This window comes from Chiloscyllium plagiosum, chromosome 1, assembly GCF_004010195.1.
Source record: "Chiloscyllium plagiosum isolate BGI_BamShark_2017 chromosome 1, ASM401019v2, whole genome shotgun sequence".
Lineage (NCBI taxonomy): Eukaryota > Metazoa > Chordata > Chondrichthyes > Orectolobiformes > Hemiscylliidae > Chiloscyllium > Chiloscyllium plagiosum.
In genome coordinates this window covers 4,664,987-4,685,960 of record NC_057710.1, presented here as the reverse complement: position 1 = coordinate 4,685,960, position 20,974 = coordinate 4,664,987, and the positions used below count along the sequence as shown (strand labels likewise).

The 20,974-nt window shown below is 45.5% G+C and overlaps 1 protein-coding gene across 1 annotated transcript in view; it reads left to right on the top strand.

Moving 5' to 3' along the window:
• Positions 1–18,576, top strand: part of LOC122553546 (dysferlin-like) — a 47,214-nt gene extending 28,638 nt beyond the window's left edge. The window contains exons 2-3 of the mRNA XM_043697945.1: positions 15,578–15,633; positions 18,481–18,576. Coding sequence (XP_043553880.1) covers positions 15,578–15,633; positions 18,481–18,576 — 152 coding nt within the window. The remainder of the gene's footprint in view (positions 1–15,577; positions 15,634–18,480) is intronic.
• The last annotated feature ends 2,398 nt before the right edge of the window (positions 18,577–20,974 follow it).

Sequence of the window (20,974 nt, the reverse complement as noted above, 5' to 3'; positions counted from 1 at the left end):
TGGAGGCTGGCACAATTGCAACATTTAAGAGGCATTTGGATGGGTATATGAATAGGAAGGGTTTGGAGGGATATGGGCCGGGTGCTGGCAGGTGGGACAAGATTGGGTTGGGATATCTGGTCGGCATGGACGGGTTGGACAGAAGGGTCTGTTTCCATGCTGTACATCTCTATGACTCTATGACTCTATCTCTCCTGTGTTCACTGATCTATTTAATCTCCCAGATCACCAACTTTCACTGTGTCCCAAGGCAGGACAGTGGTTCAGTGGTTAGCACTGCTGCCTCACAGCACCAGGAAGCTGGGTTTGGAAGGGTCTGTTTCCATGCTGTACATCTCTATGACTCTATGACTCTATCTCTCCTGTGTTCACTGATCTATTTAATCTCCCAGATCACCAACTTTCACTGTGTCCTAAGGCAGGACAGTGGTTCAGTGGTTAGCACTGCTGCCTCACAGCACCAGGAAGCTGGGTTTGATCCCACCCTCAGGTGACTGTCGGTATGGAGTTTGCATATTCTCCACGTGTCTGCTTGGGTTTCCTGTGTGGGTGCTCTGGTTTCCTCCCACAGTCCAAAGATGGGCAGGTTATGGGAATTGGCCATGCTAAATTGCCCATTGTGTGGGTTTGGTGGATTAGCCACGGGTAAGTCAGAGTTATAGGGATAGGGAGCTGTTATAGGGATAGGGAGCTGGGTCTGAGTGGGATGCTCTTTGGAGGATCAGTGCAGACATGATGGACTGAATAGCCTGCTTCCACACTGTAGGATTTCTATATCTTGGTTTCAAAATTCCCGAGCCTGTTTTTAAATTAACCCACTCTGTATCTCTGCAATTTTCTCCAGCCCCATAACCCTCCAAGGTCTCCGTGTACCTCAAATTCTGGTCTCTTGAGTGACTCTAATTTTAATCAGCCCATCTCAGGAGTTGTCACGTGTACCAAGGCACAGGGAAAGGCTTTGTCTTGCGAGCAATACAGGCAGATCACAGAGTTAAGTAGCATAGATAAGTAAATAATAGGTAAACAGCAGCAAAAACAAAAACACAGGTACAGGCCATGGTCTCTTGAGTGACTCTAATTTTAAACAGCCCATCTTCAGCTTCCTGAGTTCCAAGCTCAGGAATTCCCTCCAGAAACCCCACTGTGCCTCCTTTAGGCTGCCTTTGGAAAGCTATTACAGTGACCACAACCTGCGGGTCACAAATATTTCCCATGAACAGCTCATTTGCACATTTAATTTGATCACAGACTCTGTCTTGCTGTGGGCCACTTTACTCATGGTGTACACATCCAAGTTGTGGTATATATGTTCAAATTGTTGCGTAGTTGGATACCAGATACAGTGTCCAAAGTGCTGCATTGGCCAATTACTCACTTGCTCACCTTCATGTGATTGAACTCTCTCAAGTGTTTTGAGCCAATATATTTCACAGAGAACAAAACATGAACAATCAGAAGCAGGAGACACCATCTCTCATGTCAGCTGCGTGTCAGCTAATAGGAAGGCATCAGGACAGTGACAGTGTCAGGGGGTGAGTAATCTCGAGCTGTAGCCCTGGTAACCCAGGTTCGGCTCTCAGCTGTGACAGTAGTGCTCTGTCCAAGGTGTGTGTGCTGCTCAGGGTGATTGGTGTGAGGACACATTGACTCCTGCTTTTGGATCTCAATGGCACAGCTGGGTACCAGAGGCCTGTGCACCGAGGGGCGGGTGGAGTGAGGGGGTGGGTGGATGCAGAATGAAATTAGAGGGAGTATGTGAATGGCAAGTGGAGGGATTTCAATTCAATAAAATTTGGAATAAATGGTCAAATCGTGACTTTATAACCCCTTTCGATTGTTGCAAAAACCCAGCTGAATTGAACTGAATTTGAATTGAATTTATTGTCACGTGTACCGAGGCACAGTGAAAGGCTTTGTCTTGCGAGCAATACAGGCAGATCACAGAGTTAAGTAGCATAGATAGTAAATAATAGGTAAACAGCAGCAAAAACAAAAACACAGGTACAGGCCAATGTTAAGAGTTTGTGAGTCCATTCAGTATTCTAACAACAGTAGGGTAGAAACTGTTTCGAACCCGGCTGGTGCGTGTGTTCAGGCTTCTGTACCTTCTCCCCGATGGTAGAGGTTGTAGAAAAACATTGCCAGGGTGGGATGGATCTTTAAGAGTGCTAGCGACCTTTCCATCTGTTTCACTCATGGCGGTGATGGCTGAGTGATATTATCACTGGGCTATTCATCCGGGCACCCAGGTAATGTTCTCAGGGCCCAGGTTCGAATTCTGCAGATGGTGGAATTTGAATTCAGTTTAAAAAATAAACCTAGAATTAATGATGATCATAAATCCATTGCTAGCTGTTGGAAAAATCCATCTGGCTCACTAATGTCCTTTTGGGATGGAAATCTGCCATCCTTACCTGGTCAGGCTTACATTTTGCTCCAGACCCACACAATGTGGTTGACTCTTAACTGCTTTCCAGGCAATAGGTGTTAAATTGGCCAGGAATACCCATCTCCCATGAACAAATAAAATTCCATAACTTTGCTGTTCGAGAATCTGTATGCCCATATTCGATGAGGAGAGGCTCACCGTAGCTCCCGTGCGGTCTCCTTTACATTGGGGAAACTGGATGCCTTCTTGCAGAGCATTTTAGAGAACATCTCCAGGATACCCGCACCAATCAACCCCACTGCCCCCGAGGCTGAACATTTCAACTCCCCCTCCCACTCTGCTGAGGACATGGAGGTCCTGGGCCTCCTCCACCGCCGCTCCCTCACCACCCGACGCCTGGATGAAGAACGCCTCATCTTCCGTCTCAGAACACTTCAACTCCAGGGCATCAGTGTGGATTTCACCAGTTTCCTCATTTCCCTTCCCCCCCAACTTAACCCAGTTCCAACCTTCCAGCTTAGCACCATCCTTATGACCTGTCCCACCTGTCAATCTTCCTTCCCACCTATCCATTCCACCCTCCTCTCTGACCTATCACCTTCATTCCCACCCCTATCCACCTATTGCATTCTAAACTACCTGCCCCCGAGCCCCACCCCCCCCTCCCATTTATCTCTCCACCCACGAGGCTCCCAGACTCATTCCTGATGAAGGGCTCTGGACCGAAAAGTTGATTTTCCTGCTCCTCGGATGTTGCCTGAACTGCAGTGCTTTTCCAGCAACACACTCCCAACATTAGAACACCACCCCCTGCAAGTTCCCCTCCAAACCACTCACCATCCTGACTTGGAAATATAGCGCTATTCCTTTACTATCACTGGGTCAAAATCCTGGGATTCCCTCCCTAATGGGTCAAACTACAGCACACAAAAGGTAGTTCATCACCACCTTCTCAAAGGCAGCTAGAGACAGGCAATAAATGCTGGCGCAGCCCAGCGACGCCCACATCCTGTCAGTGACTAACACACTGTGAAGTATTAAGCAGCCTCTGAAACGGATACCAACATCTTATTATTTCACCAGTGACCCAGATGGAGGAGCAGAGAGCTGTGTTTGCAGTAGAAACTGATTTCGACGGCGTCCATTAGAAACAGCCAGGAATGACTGGATTAACAGAGAAATCCTGGGCAGACAGGGAGCCTTGCAATAACAGATTTTCACAGGAGAGACAGCGAGTGTTACAACATTTGGAACAAACTGTGGAAGCCGACAAAACTGGATATAGTAATCTTAACCTTGTTAAAATTAATCCGGAATGCAACATTTGACTAAATTATCCTGAAATCCATCCCTCGCAGGAGTTAGAATTAAGATTCCGAAAGGTCACAGTAATTTATTCTTGGGGTGGTGATGGTCTAGTGATATTATCGTTGGACGGTTAATCCAGAGACCCAGGTAATGATCTGCGGATCTGGGTTTGAATCCTGTCATAATAGATAGTGGAATTTGAATTCAGTAAAATACCTGGAATTAAGAGTCGAATGCTAGCCATGAAACCATTGTCAATTGTCGGGAAAATCCCATCTGGGTCACTAATATCCTTTAGGGAAGGAAACTACCGTCCTTTCCTGGTCTGACCTACATGTGACTTACAGCGATGTTTTAACTGCCCTCTGGGTAATTAGGGATGGCGAAAGCTTCGTTCTGTTAATGAACAAAGAAAAAATTATTTGAAAGCAAAAGTAAAACTTATATAAGGGAGAAAGAAAACGGGGGAGTAAACTGGCCTGGCGAGTCATGTTTGACCACTCGCTGTAGCTGGAAGAACTCACCAGTGCTGGAAAATAAAGAATAAAGAAAATTACAGCACAGGAACAGGCTTTCAGCCCTTCAGACCTTTGTCAATCTGGATCCTCTGTCTAAACCTGTCGCCTATTTTCTAAGGATCTGTATCCCTCTGCTCCCTGCCCATTCATGTATCTGTCTAGATACAGCTTAAATGACGCTATCGTGCCCACCTCTACCACCTCCGCTGGTAATGCATTCCAGGTACCCACCACCCTCTGCATAAAGAATTTTCTGTGCATATCTCCCTTAAACTTTTCCCCTCTCACGTGGAACCCGTGATCCCTAGTAATTGAGTCCCCCTCTCTGGGAAAAAGTTTCCTGCTATCCACCCTGAATCTACCTCTCATGATTTTTATAGATCTCAATCAGGTCTCCCCTCAACCTGCATCTTTCTAATCAAAATAATCCTAATCCACTCAACCTCTCCTCATAACCATCACCCTCCTTACCAGGCAATACCCTCTTTACCTGGTGAACCTCCTCTGCACCCTCTCCAAAGCATCCACATCCTTTTGGTAATGTGGTGACCAGAACTGTACACAGTGTTCCAAATGTGGCAGAACCAAAGTCTTATATAACTGTAACATGACCTGCCAACTCTTGTACTCAATACCCTGTCCAATGAAGGAAAGTATGCTATATGCCTTCTTGACCACTCTACTGACTTGTGTTGCCACCTTCAGTGAACAATGGACCTGAACACCCAGATCTCTCTGTACATCAATATTCCCCAGGACCTTTCCATTTACTGTACAGTTCACTCTTGAATTGGATCTTGCAAAATGCATCACCCTATATTTGCTTGGATTGAACTCCATCTGCCATTACTCAGCCCATCTCTCCAATCTATCTATAATCTACTGCATTCTCTGACAGTCCCTTTCACTATCTGCTACTCCACCAAGCTTAGTGTCATCTGCAAACTTGCTAATCAGGCCACCTATACCTTCCTCCAGATCATTTATATATATCACAAACAACAGCCGTCCCAACATGGATCCCTGTGGAATACTGGTCACAAGTTCTCCATTTTGAGAAACTCCCTTCCATTATTACTCTCTGTCTCCTGCTGCCCAGCCAGTTCTCTATCCATCCAGTTAGTACACCCTGAATCCCATGTGACTTCACTTTCTCTATCAGCCTACCATGGGGAACTTTATCAAATGCCTTACTGAAGTTCATGTATATAACATCTACAGCCCTTCCCTCACCAATAAACTTTGTCACTTCCTCAAAGAATTCTATTAGGTTGGTATGACATGACATTCCCTGCACAAAACCATGTTGACTATCACTGCTAAGTCCATTTTCTTCCAAAAGGGAAAGGGTCCTATCCCTCAGTATCTTTTTCAGCAGCTTCCCTACCATTGACATCTGGCTCACTGGTCTATAATTACCTGGATCATCCCTGCTACTCTTCTTAAACAAGGGGGTAACTGTTAAGGCCCCAGCTATTTCCTCTCTTGCTTCCCTCAGCAAACTGGGATAGATTCCATCTGGACCTGGGGATTTGTCTACCTTAATTTCTTTGTAAAATACCCAACACTTCCTCCCTCTTTATGTTGACTTGACCTAGAGTAATCAAACATCTAACCCTAACCTCAACATCCGTCATGTCCCTCTCCTTGGGGAATACCGATACAAATCTCCTGGAATTGACATCATTTCCCTCACCTGGGTAGGGGAGGAGCTGCCCTCCTCAGATCCTGACATTTGTCCCCAGATGTTTTCATAGAATTATTATAGAATATAAATTTTCATAGCAGTTTTCATAGAATCCCTTCAGTGTTAGAAAAGGCCCTTCAGCCCGACAACTCCACACCGACCTTCTGAAGAGCAAAGACTCATTCCCCTACCCCATTACTCTACATTTTATCCCTGACTTATGCACCTAACCTCCACATCCCTGATTACTGTGGGCAATTTTGCATGGCCAATCCACCTAACCTGCACTTAGGGAAATAGGCAAGGTGACTCAGTGGTTAACATTGCTGCCTCACAGTGTCAGGGACCCAGGTTCAATTCCTGCCTTGGGCGACTGTCTGTGTGGAGTTTGCACATTCTCCCCGTGTCTGTGTGGGTTTCCTCCCACAGTCCAAAAAGAGGTGCAGGTTGGGTGAATTGGCCAATGGTAAGTTGCCCACAGTGTTAGGTGCATTAGAGGGTAAGGGAATGGGTCTGGGTGGGTTACCCTTCGGAGGGTCGGTTTGGACGTGTTGGGCCAAAGGGCCTGTTTCCACGCTGTAGGGAATCTAATCTAATCAGAAGTGGGGTGGTGAGGAGTAGTTCACTGACCTCAGGACCAGCAGTGGAGGGTCAGTGTGGTCTTGGCTGTCCAGGTGAATGCCTGGGACTGTGGGAAGGGTTAGAATTGAATACGATATTCTTTATTGTCATTCGTACTGCTGTACAGGAGGACAGTGAAAAACTTTTTACAAAAGCTGCCTTTTAATGGCGCCATCTTAGATACAAGTACCTCGGTACAAGTCTTACAGAGTAAAACAAATTAGTGTTGTTATGCAAAAGAAGTTTAAAAGGAAAACAGTGGCATTACTTACAGTTAAAAATTAAATGGTGCCAGGTTATAGTCCAACAGGTTTATTTGAAATTGCAGTAAACCTGTTGGACTATAACCTGGTGTCGTTTGATCTTTGACCTTGTCCATCCCAGTCCAACTCCTCATTACTTACTGTGTCTGAGAGTGAGTTGGAAATGAGGTGCTTATGACATTGTGAAAAGGATTTACATTACAGTCCATTAAATAACTTACTCCAGGCCATCGGCCAGTCAGTAACTCCCAGCTAGTGACTGCCTCAATACAATAGTCCCAAAGTAAACTCTGGGCTGAAGGACTGCTCCTCTGTAGCTGCACAGAGAGACCAGCAGATACAGGTATTTGCAACTGGTGCCACCTAAGTTTTCCTCTGGGGGGGTTGGCAGTGTTAGAACTAAAAGATGCCAGGCCAAGGGAGGGGTGACAGAATTAACGCCGAGCGAGTGGAGTTAAGATAACAAAGTAAAGTGAACCTTTACTGCTCCTCTGATGCTTGCTGGCTACATGCAGGAAGAGGAAGCCTGTGCAACTTGAGAAGTGAAACAAAAATTAGGAACCTCAAGGGTTAATCATTTTTCCCTTTTACAATTTGGGAGGAGCTAGAATTGCCATTTGGGAAAAGGGAACAATTAACGGCAACTCATTCCCCTGTGAGGGTTTTGTGTGAGAAGCTATAATTTGTATTTCTGCTCTTGGTGATCAAACTACGAGTGTGTGTGTGTGTGGGTTGGGGTTTTGGAAATTTTCGTACTGTGTGTCAAAACTGCTTTTGGATCTCATTTTGATCACGGAACGCATCCCAGTCAAGTCAGAGCATGCTGCGATGTGTTGTGCACTCAGCCAGGAATCTTCCCAATGTGGAAAAGAAAGACAGACACAGTGACCCAGTCGTGACTCTGAGCTTCAAAGGTAAGGACAGAAAATCTGAGTGTGCCAACCCGGGGCAGCAGTGAGTGCGGGGCACAGGGATGCTGTTTTCACTTCTGCATCCCTGCATTGAAAAGGGGGCAAGTTAAAATTTCCTGTGCTGAGGCTGTCAGCGTGACTGGAGGACAGTGCATTTCATTAGGAGACAGACCATTCAGCCCATTGATACAGCCTATCCAATTCTGGCATTTCCTCCCTGAAAAGTTATGTTGAATTGCTTTGAAAGAGTTTTCTTGCAAAGAATAAATCGTGCAGGATTTCTGAATCTTTATTCTAATTCTTGTGTGGGATGGGTTGAGGCATAATTCAGTCAAACCTTGTATTATGGATTAATTTTACGGGGACTGTATCCAGTTTTCCCAATGGTTTGTTTCGAATGTTATGGCACTCATTCTGTCCTGTGCAAAACCCGTTATTTCAAAGCTGTCTGGGATTTCTCCAATAGCCCAGTGATTCCTGACTGTTGTGGAGACTGTGCCCCTTCCTGCTGGCTGGCTGTAAGGGCCAGCCCCTCTCCCCTGACCTGGAGGAGGGAAAGCTGAGCTCTCCCTGCATAACCTCGGGATACAGGAAATAGAGAAAGGACTCAGACTTCACTCTGAAATTTTGTTTCCATATATAGAAGCCCTGCCTCTCACTCCTCCACTTAAAAAGGACCGAGCGCTGCAAATTATGCCAAACCAAAATTACTGAACACTAACAGAACTGCTCCGCGGTTTGTTTGTTTAAGGGATGAGGGAGTCTTTCTTTGGTGTTCACGTTTGCAGTCAGGATGCCTCTGGTTTTAAGCGCATTGCCTCCCTGCTCAGGATCCATACAAGTCTCCCCCCCATCCCCATTTCCCCTTTCCTTTCCCTCGACTTTCAGTTTAAACATGAGGAAGACCGAGTTGCTGTTTGGTCACTCCGGCCCCCCCCACCCGACTCACACTGTCTGCAGCTGACCAAAGACTTGGTTATTTGACTGTAGAAGGGGTTTCCAGCCCCACAGCCTCCCTGTTCCTCGAATTACCCGTCCCGACCTCTGCAGTACTCCTGGCTGTGCAATGCCTGATTGATTGATTTATTGTCACACGTACCAAGTACAGTGAAAAGCTTTGTTCGTGAGCAGGCCAGGCAGATCATAGTGAGCAAGGATGTACAAAGCACAGAGACTTGGACAGAGGCATGCAGGTTACTTTGCACATGGCGTGCACTCGGCGGGATTCAACATTGGCATGCTCAGGATTATCTGTCTAATTCATCAGTCTAATACTGGGTGGGAAGAAGCTGTTCCTGAACCTGCAGATGCGTGTGTTCAGGTTTCTGTACCTCCTGCCTGATGGAAGAGGGTGTAGGAGATCATTACCGGGGTGGGAGGGGTCTTTGATGATGCCTCAGCTGAAGCCCCACAAGCAGCATAATGTAGGTAGGAGACACAGTTGTGATGGATTGAAGGGCCTCTTCTATACTGGATGACGTTATGACAGTGACAGACCTAAGCTTCTGTCACCTCCAAGCCGGTCACCCAGGGCACTGATTGCTGACCACTGACTCTCTCTCTCTAGCTGTTTTCATTGTGATGGGGCAGTGACTCTGGTGGAACCCAAACTGGGCGTCACAGAGCAGGTCATTGCTGAGCAGGTGCCACCATTGATGCCACTTTCTTTGGGTTCCTTGTTGAGTTTCTACAGGACGTCGGTGAGGCCTTTTCTAGCGTACTGTGTCCAGGCCTGGTCGCCCTGCTATAGGAGGGATAGTATTAAACTGGAGAGGCTTCAGAAGACATTTATCAGGATGTTGCCGGGAAGGGAAGGTTTGAGTTCTAAGGAGAGGCTGGGACCTTTATCACTGGAGTGTAGGAGGTTCAGGGGTAATCTTATAGAGATTCATAAAATCATGAGTGGTATAGTTAAGATGAATCCCCAGGGTTGGGGATTTCATAAGGGGCATATTTTTAAGGTGAGAGGAGATTTTTTTTGTGCACAGTGATTCGTGTGTGAAATGAACTTCCTGAGGAAGCAGTGGATGTAGGTATACTTACCACGTTTAAAGTTCATGAATGAGAAAGGTTTGGAGGGAAGATGTCAGCAGATGGGACTAGTTTAGTTTTGGCATGGACTGGTTGGACCAAAGGCTCTGTTTTCTGTGCTGTCTGACTCTGTGACTCTCTGACTACCAATACTCAATGGGCTGCTTGGGCTGGCGAATTCGAAAGACACACATGCATTGAGTGAAATAAGTGCCTCTGAGTCATAAATGCTGGGCCCCTTATGATGATGACTGTGAGCCTATGACCTCAGCTCTCCAGCCAAGCAACACAGCTTCTCTCCCGTGAAGTCCTCAAATGGTTTTGAGTTGCGATGAGATCACCATCCATTCTTCCAATCTCCAGAGAATGTTGCATGGTAAAACCGTTCCAGAGCAGGAAGAAGTTTTTCAGTCAGACATCTCGCTGCTGGCTCTTTACAAGAGCAACGATTGACCCAGTTCATGCAACCCATCTGTCCTTGGCCACTTTTCAAAGAAAGTCATCTTGGTCAACCTTACTTACAAAATTATGAGAGTGTTGGTTAGAATGGATAGTCTTTGGCCCAGGGTAGAAATGCCAATTACTAAGGGATATTAGTTTCGGCTGAAAGGGGGCTAAGTTTGAAGGAGATGTGAGAGACAGGTTTCTTTTACATAGAAAGTGGTAATGCACTGCCAATGGGGGTGTTGGAGATGGTACAAAAACCATGCTAAAAAGGCATCTTTACAGATACATGAATAGGCAGGGAATGGAGGGATATACAGAGGCAGAAGATCTTTAGTTTAGAACGTCATCAAGTGTCGGCACAAGCTTGATGGGCCGAAGGGACTGTTCATTGTTCTTTCTTTCTTTGTCAAGGTATATTTACAGTTTAACCCAGGCTCCTGCAGGAAAGTGTTCATGACAAGTTAAGTTGCCGGGAATGGGGAAGAGTGGACACAAATAGAGCTGGGAATGGGGAATAGTGGACACAGGTATCATAGTGAGGAACTAGTGGACAGCGATTCACCAGGGAATGGGGAATTCTGGACATAATAGAGCTGGGAACAAGGAATAGAGGATGGGAATACCGCGGGAATGGGGAATAGTGAACAGGGATATAATGGGGAATGGGGAAGAGGGAACAGGGATACAATGGTGAAATGGAGAATGGCAGGCAGGGGTACAACTGGGAATGGGGAGCAGGGGACAGGAATACAGCAGGGAATAGGGAATAGTGGACTGGATTGAATTTGCTCTGGTATGTTATGGTCTCAGAGGGGTAGGGAATGGTGAACAGTGGAGCATAATGCAAATGTGAGGTTATCCACTTTGGTATTAAACAGGAAAGCACATTATTATCTGAATGGCTATATGCTGAGACAGGGGAATGTGCAATGAGACCTGAGTGTCCTGAAAGTAAGCATGCAGGTGCAGCAGGCAGTAAAGAAGGGCACCCTGATGAATGGCTCTTGCCCGAAACATCAATTCTCCTGCCCCTCGGATGCTGCCTGACCTGCCTGTGCTTTTCCAGCACCACACTCTCGACTCTGATCTCCAGCATCTGCAGTCCTCACGTTCTCCTACAAGAGCAGGGATGCCTTGCTGCAATTGTACAGGGCCTTGGTGAGACCATACGTGTAATATTGTGCACAGTGAAAATTTACCAAATTGTTTGCTGGGAAAGCAGGACTGACATATGAGGAGAGATTGAGTCAGTTAGGATTGCAGTCACTGGATTTTGGAAGAATTAACCAAATGACCTGGATGTGAACATAAGAGGTTTGGTTAGTAAGTTTGCAGATGACATCAAAATTGGAGGTGTAGTGGACATGGAAAAGGTTACCTCAGAGTACAATGCAGACCTTGATCAGATGGTCTAATGGGCCGAGGAGTGGCAGATGGAATTTAATTTAGATAAATGTGAGGTGCTGCATTTTGGAAAGGCAAATCAGGATGGAACTCAGACACTTAATGTTATGATCCTGGGGAGTGTTGCTGAACAAAGAGACCTTGGGGTGTAGATTCATAGTTCCTTGAAATTGGAGTCGCAGGTAGATGGGATAGTGAATGCGGCGTTCCTTTATTGGTCAGTATAGGAGTTGTGTAGTCAAGTTGCAGCTGTACAGAACATTGGTGAGACCACTTTTGGAATACTGTGTGCAATTCTGGTCTCGCTGCTATATGACGGATGTTGTGAAACATGAAACGGTTCAGAAAAAATTTACAAGGATGTTGCCAGAGTTTGCAGGTTTGAGCTACAGGGAGAGATTAATAGGCTGGGGCTGTTTACCCTGGAGCGTCAGAGGCTGAGAGGTGACCTTATAGAGGTTTATAAAATCATGTGGGGCATGGATAGGCTAAATAAACATGGTCTTTTCCCTGGAGTGGGGGATGGTGAGGGAGTCCAGTACCAGGAGTCATCATTCAAGGATACAGAAGGGAGTAAAGAATAATGGACATCGATACAAAAGGGTCAAGATTAGAGTGGTGCTGGAAAAACACAGCAGGTCAGGCAGCATCCGAGAAGCAGGAAAATCGATGTTTCAGGCAAAAGCCCTTCATCAGGATACAGAAGGGAATGGGGAACAGTTGACAGGGATCGAGATGAGTGTGGGGAATAGTGGACAGTAACACAGCTTTTTTCTGGGATTGTTTGTGTGTTTTATCATGTTGGAGTTTGTGGGAAGCTGCAGTGATTAAGGTGGCAGCCATGATTGGCAACTGAGGGAAAAGGCAATGTCCCAGACTTGCCAAGCTTGCACTGAGGAGGTATCAAGATTGTGAGCAATACTACCTTTCCTTTGTTAGATTAAAAGTGGCAATTGATTTGGTTTGAACGGAGTTATAGAGATGGTAAACATGGAGGGAATGTGTGAGTGGGTGCTGGTCTTCGAGAAGCTTGTACAACACAATACAGGTTGTACCTGAACTGGAGGGGCACCAATATCCTGGGTAGGAGGTTTGCTAGGGGTCTTCGGGAGGGTTTAAACGAGATTGGCAGGGGGTTGGGAACCAGGGCTATGGATCAGAGGATGAAGTTGGTTATGAACAGTCAGATATAGCATGCAGAGAGTTAGTGAGGAGGGATAGGCACTTGATAGTGCAAAGGTGCAGTCACTGTGATATGGGGTGGCACAGTGGCTCAGTGGTTAGCACTGCTGCCTCACAGCACCAGTGTCCCAGGTTCAATTCCAGCCTTGGGGAGCTGTCTCTGTGGAGTTTGCACATTCTCCCTCTGTCTATGTAGGTTTCCTCCCAAAATCCAAATATGTGCAGGTTAGGTGAATTGGCTATGCTAATTTCCCCTCCTCTCACCTTATTCCAGATCTAACCTCCCAATTTGGCTCTGACCTGTTGCTACCAGCCGCACACCCCTCCAATTTATTTCTCAGCCCCCTTTGGCCAATCGCCTAATTCCTGATGAAGAGTTTATGCTTGAAACATCAACTCTCCTGGTCCTCAGATGCTAACTGACCACCTGTGCTTTCCCAGCACCACACTTTTTGACAAGGGATGTGGAATATCTAGTCAAGAGGAAGAAGGAAGCTTACTTAAGGTTAAGGAGGCAAAGGTCAGACAGGGCTCTAGAGGGTTACAAGGTAGCCATGAAGAAACTGAAGAATGGACTTAGGAGAGCTAGAAGGGGCCAGGAAAAAGCTTGAGCAGGTAGGTTTAAAGAAAACCCCAACGCCTCTACACTTATGTGAGGAATATGAGGATGGGCAGACTGAGGGCAGGGCCAATCAGGGATGATGAAGGGAACTTGTGCCTCGAGTTGGAGGAGGTAGGGGAGAGCCTTAATGAATACTTTGCTTCAATATTCACGACTGAACGGAACCTTGATGTTTCTGAGGACAGCGTGAAACAGATTGATATCCTCGAACAGGTTGATGTTAAGAAGGAGGATGTGCTGAAAATTTTGAAAACGTAAGTATAGATAAATCCCCTGGGCCAGATGGGATATACCCGAGGTTACTACAGGAAGTGAGGGCGAGATTGCTGCAACTTTGGCGATGATCTCTGTGGCTTCACTGCTCATTAGCGTAGTGCCAAATGATTGGAGGGTGGCAAATGCTATTCCTTTGTTCAAGAAAGGGAAGTGGGATAATTCTGGGAATTACAGACCAGTCAGTCTTACATCAGTGGTGGGCAAAGTATTGGAGAGGTTTCTGAGAGACAGGATTTATGATTTTTGGAAAAAAACATAGTTTGATTACAGTTAGTCAGCATGGCTTTGGGAGGGGCAGGCCATGCCTTACAATTCTTATTAATTCTTTGAGGATATGACAAAACACATTGATGAAGGTAGAGCAGTGGATGTGATGTACATGAATTTTAGCAAGACGTTTGATAAGGTTCCCCATGGTAGACTCATTCAGAAAGTCAGACGGCATGGGGCACAGGAAAGTCTGGCTGTCCCCATACAGAATTGGCTGGCCTATAGAAGACAGAGAGTGGTAGTAGATGGAAAGTACTCAGCCTGGAGCTCAGTGATCAATGGTGTTCAGCAGGGATCAGTGCTGGGACCTCTGCTCTTTGTGATTTTTATAAATGACTTGGATGAGGAAGTGGAAAGGTGGGTTAATAAGTTTGCCGATGACATGAAGGTTGGTGGAGTTGTGGGTAGAGGGGAGGGCTGTTGTAGGTTGCAACAGGACATTGACAGGATACAGAACTGGGCTGATAAGTGGCAGATGGAGTTCAACCTGGAAAAGTTGGATAGTCGGATTTGAATGCAGATTCTTCGCTGTGCGGAGGAACAGAGGGATCTGTCCACAGACCCATCATAGTTGGCATCCACATTGATAGGATTTGGTTTTGGTTTTGGTTTTCATTAACAGGGAGATTGAGTTTAAGAGCCACAGAGTTATGCTGGAACTCAATACAGCCCTGGTTAGACCACACTTGGAATATTGTGTCCAGTTCTGGTCACCTCATTACAGGATGTGGGAGCTTTAGAGAGGGTGCAGAGGAGATTTACCAGGATGCTGCCTGGACTGGAGGGCATGTCTTATGAAGAAAGGTTGAGGGAACTAGAGCTTTTATCATTGGAGTGAAGAAGAATGAGAGGTGACTTCAGAGAGGTATACAAGATGATGAGAGGCATAAATAGAGTGGATAGCCAGAGACTTTTTCCCAAAGTGGAAATGGCTATCAATAGAGGGCATAATTTGAAGGTGATTGGAGGAATGTTTAGGAGAGATGTCAGAGATAGGTTCTTTACACAGAGAGTCGTGGGTGTGTGAAATGTACTGCTAGTGGTCGTAGTAGAGTCAGATACATGAGGGACATTTAAGTGACTCTTGGATAGACACATGGAAGATAATACAATGAACGGTGTGTTGGTTCATCTGATCTTAGGGTCGGATAGAAGGCTGGCACAACATCGAGGGCAGAATGTTGTATGTTCTATGTTTCTAATACGATCGATGGGTGTGATGGCCATTTCATTGTTGAACACGCTGTATTGCAAAATGACATCAATGCTATCAATTCAGTCCCTCCTGGTGCTTGTAAACATCTGTCCAATTATTCCCAGCTTGCTACTCTTCCCTCACAGCACTGTAATCATCTCAAATCCCCTCGGACCTACTTCCACTCCCCTTTCCAACAGTGCACTCCAGATCACTGTGTCTAAAAAAAAAGACTCCCTGTTTCCTCTCTGCTGCTTTTATCAGCTAAATGAAACCTGTTTGCTGTGATTATTGATCTTCCTGCCAGTGGAATCTCTTATCGTTCAATTAAAGTTTCTGCCTGATGTCCTACCCACCCTTAACCTGCTCTGATCCAAGGAGGACACTTGCTTATAAAAGCCATCTTCTTCCTCTTCGGCACTTTAACTGATGGACTTTTATCTTCCATTTCAGGTGTAAAGAAGAAGACCAAGGTTATTAAGAACAATTTAAACCCGGTCTGGAATGAGGTGAGGAACTTGCAAACATGTATTTCGCTGCTGAGTCCTTCACTTCGCTGAGTGGACACAAAAGCCAAGTTACTGCTTGGAATCCATACGACTCCTTTTAAGAATTGAAGGGGGATAGAAATTGATAAGTTTTATGTCGTAAAAGAAAGGGAGGGGGAGGAGCGAGTGCAATGGCATCCAGGGCCAAAGGGAAAGGAACTGCCAATTGCGTCAGAGAAGTGATACATGTGAAGAATAGGTGTTAATGGCAGAAAGTGGGTGTGCAGTGTTGAGAGAGAATTCATGTAAAAAGACACTGAGTGAGTGGTTAAATGGAGAGGAGACTGCATTGTCAGTCACGAGAATGGCCCTGACCTTCTGACCATGCGCCATTGCAATACACCGTTTTGCTTTCAAGTTAATATTTCAGTCCTAGGCCTGCTGCAGTGTTCCAGTGAAGCGAACCCATCTGGTTTACCAATGCCCAATAGTGAAGGAAACTGCTGTCCTTACAAGGTCTGGCCTACATGTGACTTCAGACCCATAGCAATGCCCTCTGGGATGGGCTAAATGCTGGCCCAGTGATTGAAGACTCTGGGTCTGTAACTCGATGGAGTTTCCCAGGATGAGTGGGGGATCTGATTGAAACTTCCAGAATACTGAGAGGCCTGGATAGAGTGGACGTGGAGAAGATGTTTCCACAAATAGGAGAGACTAGCTCCTGAGGGCACAGCCTCAGAGTGAAGGGATGACCCTTTTGAACTGAGATGAGGAGGAATTTCTCCAGTCAGAGGGTGGGGAATCTGTGGAACTCATTGCCACAGAGGGCTGGGGAGGGTAAGTCATTGAGTATATTTAAGACAGGGATAGATAGGATCTTGCTTAATAAAGGGTTCAGAGGTTACAGGGAGAAGGCAGGAGAATGGAGTTGAGTGACACATCAGGCATGATCGTAGACTGAATGGCCTAAATCTGCTCCTACATTTTATGGTCTGATGGGGACCACATCGAGGCTACTGTGGAAAGTTTTGGTCTCTTTATTTATCATCCTGAGAGTGACCCATTTATTCCTACTATTTCCTTCCAATCCTCAGTCCATCCCAGTATGTTGTCATAATCCAGTGACCTCTAGTTTTGGCTACTCGTTTCTTTCCTGGGACATTATTGAAAGGCTCCTGAAAATCCAAATACATCACATCCACTGACTCTCCTTGAGCATTGCTGTAAATGATATCCTCAAAAAATACGAGGAAAAGGCTTGTCAAACCTAGAGATCATTTCTATAATGGTTTTTGAAGCTGAGAAGGTTCACTTGTTGATTTGCTTTGATTTGATTTATTATTGTCACACGTACCAAGGTACAGTGAAAAGTCTTGTTTTGGGTGCCAGACAGATAGGTCAAACCAGACAGACAATATTATGATAATAGAACAGGGCGAGGAATATAATGTTACGGCTGCAGGGAAGGTGCACAAAGAGCAAAATCAACATTAAATTTAAAATTTGAGAGGTCTATTCAGAAGTTTAATAATAGCAGGGAAGAAGCTGTTCTTGAATCTGTTGGTATGTGTGTTTAAGCTTTTGTATCTTCTGCCTGATGTAGGAGGTCAGAAGAGATTATAACCAGGGGGTAGGGGTAGGGGTCTTTGATGATGTTTGCTGCCTTCCCAAGGGAGCGGGAAGTATCGATGGAGCCAATGGGTGGAAGGTTGGCCTGTGTGATGGACTGGGCTGTTTTCACAACTCTCTGTAGTCTCTTACAGTTCTGGGCAGAGCAGTTGCCAGACCAAGCTGTGAAGCATCTGGGTAGAATGCCTTCCATAGTGCATCTCTAAAAATTGTGAAACATCTTTATGGACTTACTGCATTTCCTTAGGAAGTGGAGTGTTGGCAATTAATGGATTCCTGGGATGAACGGATTATCTGCTATGGAAGCGTTGGACAGGTTGGGACTGTGACATTGAGGAGAATAAGAAGTGATTGTATTGAAGCAGATAACATCCTGAGGTGGCTTGGCAGGGATGCATGCTGAGAGGATGTTTTCCTTTGTAGGGGAGACTAGAACTGGGAGAGGATGTTGCAATTTAAGGGTCACCCTTTTAATCAGAGGTGAGGAGAATTGTTTTTCTTTCAGAGGGTCTTGCCTTTGTGGAACATTCATTCTCAGTGAGTGCTGGAGGCAGGGTCATCGAATACTTTTATTCGCAGGTTTGCACATTCTGTGCCCTGATCTAAAGTGAGGCTCATGCAGATTTAGTGTAGCTTTGGTGATACAGTCTCAATGGGCCGAAGGGCCTTTTGCACTGTATGATCCTATGACATTCAAGATCTGAATATAGCTGTTTTGGAGAAAGGTGGACTGACACAGAGGGTGGTATGTGTTTGGAATGAACTGCCAAAGGGAGTGGTGGAGGCTGGTACAATTGCAACGTTTAAAAGTCATCTGGATGGGCATATGAATAGGAAGGGTTTGGAAGGATATAGGCTGGGTTCTGGCAGGTGGGACTAGATTGGGTCGGCATGGACAGGTTGGACCGAAGGGTCTGTTTCCATGCTGTATATCTCTATGACTCTATGACTGTGTCCAGGCCAATGTTTATCTGTTAACCCACATCACTTAAAAACAAAACAGGTTATTGCATTGATATATCACTGCTGGTGGCACCTCGCAAATTAGTTTTTGCACTCCGACATTCCAGCATGACTACAAGAGTACTTCACTGGCTGTGAGGAACTTTGGAATGTGGTGATAGGTGCTATAGAAATGCGGTTTCATGCTAGTGCTTAGCTATGTCGAATCTTGTGTGCTGCTTCTGTTTGGTTTCTTGTTGCGATTGCATTGAACTCAGTGTTGATCCTTGCACACAGGGTTTTGAATGGGATTTGAAAGGAACGCCGCTGGATGCAAGTTCAGAGATCCAAATCGTGGTGAAAGACCATGAAACGATGGGTAGGAACAGGTAGGAGGTGACCTGTGACTTATTCAGCCTGTGTTAAACTCACTACTGTGTATAACATCTACCCACTAGCACAATGCATTTGGAACCCATATTCCTGGAGAATTAGCGCAGGATTATAAATCCAGTGATATTCCCATGACTCCACTGTCATTGACCCTGTTTCCAACACCTTATTAGGCAGTCCATTCCAAATCTCAATTACTTGTGCAAAATGCTTTTTTCCTCATTTAGTTTAGCCAATCTGCACCTATTGATTCTATTAAAATAACAGATATTTTACAGTACAGAAGGAGGCCATTTGACCCATTGTGTCCTGTACCAGCTATTTTAACACAGTACCTGCAATGTAGTGTCTATGTCGAGCTTTTCTGTCATTTGTCAGTGCCAATGTTCACAACAGGAAAAACAAGCTCACCAAATGAAGGTAGATGGAGCCAGAGCTAACAGGTGGCATGGTGGCTCAGTGGTTAGCAGTGCTGTCTTGCTGCACCAGGGTCCCAGGTTCAATTTCAGCCTTGGGTGACTGTCTGTGTGGAGTTTGCACATTCATCTGTGTCTGTGTGGGTTTGCTCTGGTTTCCTTCCACAAACCAACAATGTGCAGGTTAGATGAATTGGCCATCCTAAATTGCACATTGTGATAGGTGCATTAGTGGGGAATAGGCGAATGAGTCACTCTTCAGAGGGTCGGTGTGGACTTGTTGGGCCGAAGGGCCTATTTCTGCACTGTAGGGACTCTAATCTAACCATTTGGTTAATTAATCTGATGTATTTCTGTGAAGGTTTTTTTGGTTTATCACCCATTACCTACCACCATTACCAGTGCAATCAAAACAAACTTTATTGACTAAAAGGATAAATATTAAAATACGAAGAATTAACTTAAACTATTAAATTTCTAAGACTATGCTTAGAACTATAGATTATCTAAAACTATGCTTTTAGGTTATTATACTCTAAAGTTAAGTCTTAAAATGTAAACTCCTGAAAGAGCTACCCAGCTGGTCCCATTCTCCAGCCCCTGTAATCCTCTAACTTTATCACTTTCAAATACTTATCCATCTCTCTTTTGAAACCCCCCGATGGAATCCACCTCCACCAGCCTGCCAGACAGCACATTCCAAAACCTAACAACTCTCTGAGTGAAGAAATTCCTCCTTATCTCACTCCTAGCTCTCTTGCTGACACATTGTCTGACCATCTGAGTTTCTGTCTGAACCTTTTAATCATTTCGTCACCACCATCAGGAGCTCTCAGGTGCAGACACCCATCTTCTTCAGTCAATGCACACAAGCCCTTCGTCAATGGAAGGACTTACTTAATGTTGGATAATGATAAGCTGCTTTTGGCTTCAGACTGCTTCAAGACAGGGCATGTTGAAGTGTATGAGAATCTGCACAGGTTCAGGCAAATTGAGGACTGATTGTATGGTTTGTTTCGAACACAGTCTGCTCAGCAGCTTTTTCTGGGAGTTTAGTTTCACAATGGTTGACCGCAGTTGTAAATCCGATGTACTTCGATTTGAGGCTCGCTCATCCAGTGACACCACATCAAACAGCCTCCATCATGGAGTTACACACACACATGCACACACACACACACACACGCACATTCACACACAAACACACACACACTGATGCATACACGCACACACAAACACACACGCAAGCTCACCCACACAAATACATATACACACACACAGACACACTCTCTCTCTCACAAACACACACACTCTCTCACACATACACACTCTGTTTCTCTCACCGTCTCTCTCGCTCACACACACACACAGTCATTCTCCAAATCACCCAATTACTGAGCCAGCTACAAACAATGGAACACTTCCATTTAAATGACATTGCCTCTGAATCAGTCCGGAATGTCCTCTGTGTACAACGCATAACATGTCCCAGGTTTAATATCTGTACAGCTCTTGAACATTCCCTCTGGTTAACCTGTTCCAAGCATTAAACCATCTCTGAATTGTTTGATCTATGACCCCTTCACAGAAAGTTAGTGGAGTTTGTTACCATGAAAGGGGGATGGAATTGCAAGTGTTCAATGGGACAGGGTAGAGGAAGGCTTACTTTGTATCTAGCTCCGTGCTGTCCCTGTCTGGGAGTGTTTGATGGGGACAGTGTTGAGAGATCTTTACTCTGCATCTAACCCTGTGATGTCCCTGTCCTGGGAGTGTTTGATGGGGACAGTGTAGAGGGAGCTTTACTCTGTATCTAACCCCTGTGATGTCCCTGTCCTGGGAGTGTTTGATGGGGAAAGTGTTGAGAGATCTTTACTCTGTATCCACCCCTGAGCTGTCCCTGTCCTGGGAGTGTTTGATGGGGACAGTGTAGAGAGAGCTTTACTCTGTATCTAACCCCGTGCTGTCCCTGTCCTGGGAATATT